The sequence below is a fragment of the Oncorhynchus masou genome, chromosome 15, assembly GCF_036934945.1.
Source record: "Oncorhynchus masou masou isolate Uvic2021 chromosome 15, UVic_Omas_1.1, whole genome shotgun sequence".
Lineage (NCBI taxonomy): Eukaryota > Metazoa > Chordata > Actinopteri > Salmoniformes > Salmonidae > Oncorhynchus > Oncorhynchus masou.
This window is the reverse complement of record NC_088226.1, coordinates 36,057,476-36,067,768: the sequence shown is the minus strand read 5'-3', so window position 1 is coordinate 36,067,768 and position 10,293 is coordinate 36,057,476. Positions and strand designations below refer to the sequence as shown.

The following is a 10,293-nucleotide window of genomic DNA, read 5'->3' as shown; positions in this document are numbered from 1 at the left end:
AACTGCCGTACAATATCAGAACCCAAGTTAAACTTGTTTTACGCCAATGTTTGTAAACAAAGTAAATGTAAACAAACGTTGTATATCCCAATAAACATGGTTAAAATTATAATCCAGTCCTTGCATCCATAGCTGTCTTTGAATTTGACAGTGGTTGCATTTCTCTACCGGTGACTCTTTGCTTCTTGAAAGTCATATATCTTGAAAACTTGATTGCTGACATGCAAAACATTTTGGGACTGTATTAACAGTGGACTACTGAAAAATAAAAAGTTGTTTTTGATTGGATTTCCCCATTAATTGCCATATTCTGCCCAGATCAAGGCTTAATTTCCTCAGTCTGTGGGGGCTGTTATCTCCCTGGGCAAACAAAGTTTACAGTAAAATGTCTTCCACGGAATTCAATAGTACATATTGTATTGTATCTTATGGCATCTTTTCTCTCTCCCCTCTCAAGTGTAAGACGTTAGAGGACATCATCGGCTCCACCTTGGCCAGCCAGCTGTGTGAGGGACAGATCTTTCTATGGGTGGAGAGTAGATGGACACCCTGGGTCTTATGTGTCCCACAAGCCTGTCTCATCATTGGCTGTCTCCATAATGTTTGGTCCTCAGGGAAGTACTGTAGGAGACTGAACGTCTCCATTTTAGACCTCCAATGAGATTAGTGAAGAGCATGTCTGCAGACGGACTGCATATTTGCCTGTTTTGGTTTTATATTGAGAATAGAAAATATGATAATGTATTATTACCTTAAAACATGTTTCTGCTTGTACACTCACTCTCAAAGTTTAGATCAATATCTATATCAGCCAAATGTTTCGTTACATCTTTTTTTTTACCTGGCCCAATGCCCAGTTCCAGTCTTCAATAATAGCATAACACAGAAATAATTGGAATTGATGTCATCCAATTTTATGGAAATTCTGCCTGATTCTATGAAGCTGCTGATCTTGTTGACCAAATCATACAGGAAAGGTGTCATTGAGCTTGTTCTGATGACCGAGGGTCTCTGAGTGACTGTCACACACACACACACACACACACACACACACACACACACACACACACACACACACACACACACACACACACACACACACACACACACACACACACACACACACACACACACACACACACACACACACACACACGACTCAGCCAATGCCTGTCATTATGTGGTTAAAGGTTTTTCCTGACATTTCAGAAAGTGTTAAAGGTCATTTTTATGGGAGTAAAAAAGGCTCGAACGGAGTGGAATCTAATGCTTCAGGAGCAAATGGGCAGAACAACATAAACATCTGGTAAAGTGGACATCTGACAGGAGTCTCATGATGGTAGTAAACAGATATACCATTATGACTTCTCTCTCTGTGTCTACCTATCTGTTGTCTGGATCACTACCCTTGTTTCCAAATCAGTGGTTTTCAGCAAAGCAGACAACTAGATAAAAAAAAAGAATGTATTTAGACTCAAATCCTTTAGTCTACTTATGCAACCGTGCGTCAATCTAATTAACATAATACACCAATTCCCATCAACATCCATCAATTTAAGCTAGAAATATCTGTTGTTTTTTTTGCGAGGGTTGCGTCTCAATCCACCACATCCGCCTATGTCGGCCCTCCAAGTCTGCAGTGGAAAGTGACAGAGCCACAGGCTGTTTGTCAGACCATGAGACATCCCCCCCCCAAAACAATCGGTCTACTCATGAAAATGTCTGTAGTGTCCGAACTGTTTGGCTTACTAAAGATGACTCTCACAAACGATAGTGTTCTCTGTTTTGCTCCAACAGGACACTGAATGTAACCAGGTACTAGTGTAAAACATTTTAAATGTTAAGTGTAAAAAAAAATAATGTATATAAAAAAAAAAATAATTCCTGAGCCGATGTGTATACTTCTATCTGTATCGTCCGAACCGTTTGTGCTACAAACTAATATGACCCCACTGTGGAAAGAGGAGACTCTCTTCTTTTTGCTCCATGACCCCTAAAAGTGTCATGGGACTCTGAAGGTTACCAGGACCGAGTGTAAAACATTCATGGAAGTATGGAGGAGGTTTTGTAGCAACAAAAAAAGGTGTTAAATGTGTAAAAAAAAAAATGTATATATATATTTCCGGAGCTTTCTTTAAAAAAAACCTGAATGTGTTATTGTCACGGCTTTCAGTGGAAGAAGAGGGGTCATTGGACCAAAATGCAGTGGGGTACGTGTAACACGGTGTCTGTCCAGTACCACGCTGCTTCCGGTAAGCACGGGGAGTTGGTTCAGGTCTCTCGCCTGACTCCGCCAATCTCCCCGTGTGCCCCCTGCGCAGGATACCCTAGACCGAAACGGCGCATCGGAGACCAAACGCGCTGAGCTGGCACAATCCGCCCTGGCTGGATGCCCAGTCTCGCATGGCACTTGCTGTGGACTGGTATATAGGCCTCCGGGCTATGAGCAAGTACTGGTGACACACTGTGCACTTCATCGCATAACACGGTGTCTGACCAGTACCACGCTGCTTCCGGTAAGCAAGGGGAGTTGGCTCAGGTCTCTCGCCTGACTCCGCCAATCTCCCCGTGTGCCTCCCCCCCAAAAAAATAATATTTTGGGGCTGCCTCTCGTGCCTGTTGCGCTGGCTTACCTCATATCGCCACCGCTCAGCTTTAGCTGCCTCCAGTTCTTCTTTGGGGCGGCGATATTCCCCAGCCTGTCTCCAGGGTCCCTTGCCATCCAATATCTCCTCCCATGTCCATGAGTCCATCAACCTCTGCTCCCGGTTACCCCGCTGCTTGGTCCATTTGTGGTGGGTGGCTCTGTCACGGCTTTTGTCGGAAGAAGAAGAGGAGTCATTGGACCAAAATGCAGCGAGGTACATGTTCATCTTTATTAGCTTAACTGACTGAACACTGAATACAAAATAACAAAAGAATAGCCGAAACAGTTCTGCGAGGTGCAATCAACACTAAACAGAAAATAACCACCAAAACAGGCTACCTAAGTATGGTTCTCAATCAGAGACAACAAAAGACAGCTGTCCCTGATTGAGAAGCATACCCGGCCAAAACATAGAAAACAAAACCTAGACATGCAAACATCGAATGCCCACCCACATCACACCCTGACCAAACAAAAAATAGAAACATACAAAGCAATCTACGGTCAGGGCGTGACAGTTATTCAATGCATTTCTATAGAGATTGTAGCCCTTTCCTGCAGTCAAATGACCTAGTGGCCTCATGGGTGGAATGTTATTCATATTTTTCATAGTTTCATGATGAATAAACTTTCCTTTTTTTACCGGCAAAAATCCAGTGTTACTATGTCAAACAGTTTTGTTATATTTCAATCTTCTGTGATGTATATAAAGTGAAATATTGGGACGCAAACTCAAAATGTAATACATTTCAATTCTATATCTGACATTGTACAGGTGTCTTATTTTTGTTAAGTCCATAACCATGTGTGTGAGGTGTATACCTTTTTTTTAAAGGTGATTTGTTTAATACTACCAAGAAACACTCTGTGTCCCAGATTTAGCCCACTGCAGTAGAAGGTTCATTAACCAGGAAGTCCCATTGAGGTCAAAATACCTCTTTCCCAAGGGAGACCTGACAAAACTGAAGAGTACTGACGGATGGTCTCCAACCCTTGTCCTGAATAACCACTGGGTCTGAGAAGTTCGCCCTGTAGGTCAGGATGTCAAATCAAATGAAAGTTTATTGGTTGCATACAGGAGGTAGCGCAATGGCTGTTCAGCAGTTTGATATCCTGGAGATAGAAACTGTTTCTCAGTCTTTCAGTCCTGGCTTTGATGCACCTGTACTGTCTCTGTCTGCTAGATGGTAGCAGGGTGAACAGATTGTGATCCGGGTGGCCACCCTTGTCTTTGATGATCTTCTTGGCCTTCCTTTAACACCAAGTGCTGTAAATGTCCTGGAGAGCAGGCAGTGCACTCCTAGGTGATGTATTGGGCTGACCACACCACCCTCTGTAGAGCCACTGTTGAGGGCCGTGTAGTGCTGTACCAGGTGGTGATGCAGCCCGACAGAATGCTCTCAATCGTGCACCTGTAGAAGTTTGTGAGTGTCTTAGGGCCATGACGAATTTCTTCAGCCGCCTGAGGTTGTAGAGGCGCTGTTGCGCTTTCTTCACCACGGTGTCGGCGTGGTAGGACCATTTCAGGTGATGTGCATGCCAAGGCTCTTAAAGCTTTTGACTCTCTCCACTGTGGTCCCGTCGATGTGGATGGGGATGTGCTCCCTTCACTGTCTCCTGTAGTCCACGATCAGCTCCTTTGTTTTTGAGGGAGAGCTTAATTTCCTGGCACCCCTCTGCCAGGGCTCTAACCTCCTCCCTGTAGGCTGTCTCGTTGTTGTTGGTAGTCAGGCCTACTACTGTCGTGTTGTCAGCAAACTTGATGATTGAGGAGGAGCCTTGTGTTGAAGATCAGATGGGGAGGTGTTGTTGCTTACCTTCACCACCCGGGGTCGGTCCGTCAGGAAGTCTAGGACCCAGTTGCACAGGGAGGGGTTCATACCCAGGGCCCTGTGCTTAGTCACAAGCTTGCAGGGCACTATGGTGTTGAAATAAGAGCTGTAGTCGATGAAAAGCATTCTCACATACAGTACTGGTCAAAAGTTTGGACACACCTACTCATTCAAGGGTTTTTATTTATTTTTACTATTTTCTACGTTATAGAATAATAGTGACATCAAAACTATGAAATAACACATATGGAATCATGTAGTAAGTGTTAAACAAATCAATATATTTGAGATTTGAGATTCTTCTAAGTAGTCACCCTTTGCCTTGATGACAGCTTTGTACACTCTTGCTATTTTCTCAACCAGCTTCATGAGGTAGTCACCTGGAATGCATTTCAATGAACAGGTGTGCATTGTTAAAAATTAATTTGTGGAATTTCTTTCCTTCTTAATGCATTTGAACCAATGTTGTGACAATGTAGGGGTGGTATACAGAAGATAGCCCTATTTGGTAAAAGACCAAGTCCATATTATGGCAAGAACAGCTTAAATAAGCAAAGATAAATGACTGTCCATCAATAATTTAAGACATGACGGTCAGTCAATGTGGAACATTTGTGCAGTTGCCAAAACCATCAAACGCTATGATGAAACTGGCTCTCATGTGGACCGTCACAAGAAAGGAAGACCCAAAGTTTATTAGAGTTAACTGCACCTCAGAATGCAGCCCAAATGCTTCACAGAGATCAAGTAACAGACACATCTCAACATCAACTGTTCAGAGGAGACTGCATGAATCAGGCCTTCATGGTCGAATTGCTGCATATAAACTATTACTAAAGGACACCAATAAGAAAAAGAGACTTGCTTGGGCCAAGAAACAAAAACAATGGAAATTAGACCGGTGGAAATCTGTCCTTTGGTCTGAGATTTTTGGTTTCAACCGCCATTTCTTTGTGAGATGCAGAGTAGCTGAACGGATGATCTCTGCATGTGTGGTTCTCACCGTGAAGCATTAAGGAGGAGGTATGATGGTGTGGGGGGGCTTGCTGGTGACACTGTTTGTGATTTATTTAGAATTCAAGGCACACTTAACCAGCATGGCTAACACAGCATTCTGCAGCGATACAACATCCCATCTGGTTTGCGGTTAGTGGGAATATCCTTTGTTTTTCAACAGGACAATGACCCAAGACACCTCCAGGCTGTGTAAGGGCTATTTGACCAAAAAGGAGAGTGATGGAATGCTGCATCAGATGACCTGACCTCCACAATCACCCGACCACAACTCAATTGAGATGGTTTGGGATGAGTTGGACCGAAGAGGGAAAAAAGCAGCCAACAAGTGCTCAGCATATGTGGGAACTCCTTCAAGAGTGTTGGAAAAGCATTCCAGGTGAAGCTTGTTGAGAGAATGCCAAGAGAGTGCAAAGCTGTCATCAAAGCAAAGGGTAGATACTTTTGAAGAATCTAAAATATATTGATTATATTGATTTGTTTAACACATTTTTGGTTACTACATGGTTACTACATGATTCCATATGTGTTATTTCATAGTTTTGGTGTCTTCACTATTATTATACAATGTAGAAAATTGTCAAAATAAAGAAAAACCCTTGAATGTGTAGGTGTGTCCAAACTTTTGACTGGTACTGTATGCCTCTTGTCCATGTAATCAATTAACAAAGCACCTCACTGATTAGCTTGATTGAGTAATTGGTGCATCCTATGTGTTACATAATTGTTGATTTATTTGTTACATAGTTGATTTATTGGGAGCCTGTCAATTACTTATCAAACAAGAGCTTATTGTGTTGTTGAGTACTGGGGTTTTTATGAGCTGTGATGGAAAAACCAGAGACCATTACGAATAGTAAAATTAAAATTAATATTGATCAAGACCAGCTCTTACTTTTACATCAGAGAAAAAATATTTACAATGTTACAGCAACGTGTAAATTAAAACATTTTGTAATACCTTGATGTTGTTATTGGAGAAAAACAGAAAATATGTCTTATTCAGATTAGATACAATTTGCATAATCAGATATTGTGGAAGTGTGTCAAGTGTACACACCCCTTGCACAGTCTTCACATTTTGTTGCCTTAAAATTAAATCAAAACATATATTACATTTGTTTCTATCAATGTACACAACCTACTCCACATTTCAAAAGTGATGGATTTTTAAAAATCAATTCCAAATTAAGAATAATTTAAAAAAGGAAGATATCCTCACACCCCAGAGTTAATACTTGGTAAAAGCACCTTTGGCAGCCATTACAGCTGTGAATCATTTTGAATAAGATTTTACGACCTTTGCACAACTCTTAGGGAAACAAAGTTGTCTGTATTTTCAAGTGTTGTGGTTGCAGCATCATGTTATGGGTATGCTTGTCACTGGCAGGGACTGGGGAGTTGATCATGATCTATTGCTTTTGTCAGAATTGCTCAAGCTCAGTAAATTTGGTTGGGAGCCATTACAGGACAGCATTATTCAAACCTTGTCTCTAGACCATTCAGGAACACTTAACGCCTATTGGCATAAAAACATTTCTAATTGTCTGCTGAAAAATAAAACCCTATCCCAGGGTTAGGTATTCTGAGGTAGGGTTTCCTCTAACTTTTTGTCTGCTCCTTTCATATTTATTTCGATCATGACAAACTCCCCAGTCCCTGCCGGGGACAAGCATACCCATAACATGATGCTGCAAATAGGCATTGAGTGTTTTCTGAATTGTCCAGTATCATTACTGAAAATCAGAGACAAGGTTTGAATATTTCTGTCTATCAATGACTCCCAACCAAATTTTCTGAGCTTGAGAAATAACATTTTTTTTATAGATATATTGCCCTAAGAGTTATTTTTCAAAATGATTCACAGCTGTTATCACTGCCAAAGGTGCTTCTAACAAGTATTAACTCTGGGGTGGGAAGACATGCAATCAAGACATCTTTGTTTTGTTATTTGTGGTTAATTAGGAACATTTTCTATAATATTTATTTCATTTTGAAAATGTGGAGTAGGTTGTGTAGATCAGTATTTAAAAAAAATGTATTCCCTTTTGAGATAAACATTTTAAGGCATAGAAATGTGTATACCGTGCAAGGGGTGTGAAGACTCACTAGCGCTGCATATCTATTCATCAAAACAATATAAGGGATGTATTTTCTGTCAACTAATGAGGAAACTACCCTTGAGGGAACCACTAATGTCATGCCATGATGTAATTTCACATAATTTTCACAATATAATAGAACACTAAAACTAGAACAGCATTTACACTTTCCCTTCAGTTTGGGACATTTAACTTCTGTTATGGCAAGGTTAAATGTCTGACATAAACACTATAAACACATGAGCCATCTGTTTGGCTGGGGGATATCCCAACATGTGACTGAATTAGCTGTGCTTTAAAGGGAAGGTCACTGCAATCAACTCGTTAAAGTGGAGAGGTAGAGAGCGCACCCTCCGCCCCTCTGGACAGGTAATCTGATTGTAGATTGGGGCAGTAAAGAACTGATAACCTGATGGGACTCACTCTCAGTCAGATCACAATTGGTGATGGTGGACATGACCGGAAACATAAAATAATTTGACTGGAAGAGACCATGCAGGGTGGGGGCGAGGAAAGAGAGATAGTGTGGATGAGGTGGGGAAGGGAATTGTGGAGGGAGGGGGGTCCACTGATGAGCTGAAAGGAGGATGGTATATATAGGAGGAAGTGCACGCCTTGATCCAGAAATCAATCCACCGTGTTATCGCCTCAGCAAGAGAGATAGAGAGAAACACAGAGACAACAAGAAGAAAGAAGAGAAAGAAGTAGACCAGAGAGACAATCCGTGTGCGGGCAAACACAGATACACACACCCTCACACAGTGACCCACAGATATCAATCCAGCCAGCCGTGATGCGTGTGTTGCCAGTAATACTGCCCCTGCTGCTGTGTGTGGCAGTGGGGTTGAGCCAGGTGAGGGCGGAGGTGAGCTTAGTGAAGCTGTGTGGCAGAGAGTTTCTCAGGGCCGTCGTCTACACCTGTGGGGGCTCCCGCTGGAGACGGCTTCTCGACGAACCGGAGCAACTGGAGGGTGAGTTAACCATCTCTACCTTCTACGTTAAACCTCTGTTAAAATCTCTGTTACCCCCACTTTTCACTTTCTCCTCCTGACTACTTTTCCATGTTACCCCTTATCTTTAAATGCTTAGGTTTACAGACCTGATTATCCATTTCTGATCCATATCCTCCTACGTACACTTCTTTAAACGCATTTAATTTAGTATCGTCACTTAAACTCAGATTTCCACTCACACTTTACGTCAGGGGTTATTCCATTTGATGAACAGAATTACATAAATTGACCAGACAATGTGTCTGTGAGTCAGTGATGGGGTCTGTCTGCAGTGATGTACAGTGATGCTGCTCCAGTGGGGTGTGCAGTCAGTCAGGAAGGAAGTTGATCCTCTGGCTGGGTCATGGAGGTCTGTTACGTTGTACAGTCCTCTGGAACATTCAAACCCAGTGGGACCGAGGTCTCCTCATCTGATTGTGACGCTGACACTATCAGGGTCAGCCAGCATGTTCCCACTGGACAGACAGCACCAGGCTAATCCAGTTAGCATATTAGCCATGCTCATTAGAACCAGTTAGAGGAACAGATTCTGGACAAGACAGATAGCACCGACAAAACCTGTACAATCATTTAGGGGCTTCCTCATTTGGCAGGACCACATATAGCAATTACACTGTTAAACATAGACTGTATATGAAATACCACTAATAAATCAGCAAGCAGTGAGAGAGAAAATATATTTCTGGCTTGGATAACATATTTTTGTTGACTGCTTTCATTCTTAAATAGGTGTTTTTGTAAAGCAAGATGGTATGAAATACCTGAACTCATATTAGACTGTAATAGCATGCTATTTTTATGTGATAACTAATGATATTGATCAATGTCATGTGCAGATTTAGCAAATGGGGAGCTGCAGCAGAGCAGCCTGGAGGACCTGAAGGACAACCTGGGGTCAGAGTTCAGCAGACGGGACCTGAACCACATGCTGACCACAGTGTGCTGCAAAATGGGCTGCAGGAAGAGCGACCTCGCATATCTCTGTTGAGACCTGAGTGTCTTTGTGGTTAACCTTTCAACTCCTCCTAAACAGACTTGCTCTCCTCCTATCCAAACCGGTCTTACCTTCTTCCCGAAAAACAGAAATAGGGTGCAATTGTTTTATCTCACACTGTGCCCCGGTGTCACTATACGACATTGGAACGGTCTAAAATGTCCAAACTCCCCTCACCCGGTGAGGTAAAACCAATGCATCCATAGGAAAAAAAAGTGAGGTTTAATATTATATCCTCAACCATTTCAGCCAATCACAATACTTGCACAGAATAATCAAAAATAGATGCATGAAATAAGAGCTTAATAAAGATAGAGCTTTTTTAGCTAGTTGTTATCATAGATTTAGTACATAGTAGTGGTTGAGGGGACTTGTACTTGTCGTGTCTGTGGATTACAAAGAGGAACTTTTTCCCTGTCATAGTTTGTATCTCCTGAAGTTTATGCACAGGATGGAAACTAGCCTGTTAAATGTGCCAATGATGAGAGAGTTAAGAACCAAAGCTGTATTCAGGGACATTCATGTAACTTTTGGAGAAGACTAGTCCTGACCGTACAATGCTAGCCCTAGTCTAATAAATGTTCTTACATGCTTGACATGCATGGGAGTGTGATCCTTTTATTTCACTGTTACGTGAGTAACAGTGTGACGCTTTAATCCACTGTGGATTATTGCAACGCTTTGATCATTT

The 10,293-nt window shown here is 42.0% G+C and overlaps 1 protein-coding gene across 1 annotated transcript; it reads left to right on the top strand.

Moving 5' to 3' along the window:
• The first annotated feature begins 8,233 nt into the window (after nt 1-8,233).
• On the top strand, nt 8,234-10,198 carry insl5a (insulin-like 5a). The gene is made up of 2 exons (XM_064987453.1): nt 8,234-8,566; nt 9,445-10,198. The coding sequence occupies exons 1-2, from the start codon at nt 8,389-8,391 to the stop codon at nt 9,594-9,596; spliced, it is 330 nt and encodes a 109-aa protein (XP_064843525.1). The 5' UTR covers nt 8,234-8,388; the 3' UTR covers nt 9,597-10,198.
• The last annotated feature ends 95 nt before the right edge of the window (nt 10,199-10,293 follow it).

Excerpts from the sequence above, each read along its gene's own strand:
- insl5a (XM_064987453.1), top strand. The coding sequence starts at position 8,389 with ATGCGTGTGTTGCCAGTAATACTGCCCCTGCTGCTGTGTGTGGCAGTG. Across the intron at positions 8,567-9,444 it reads CGAACCGGAGCAACTGGAGG|ATTTAGCAAATGGGGAGCTG; the intron begins GTGAGTTAACCA and ends TGTCATGTGCAG.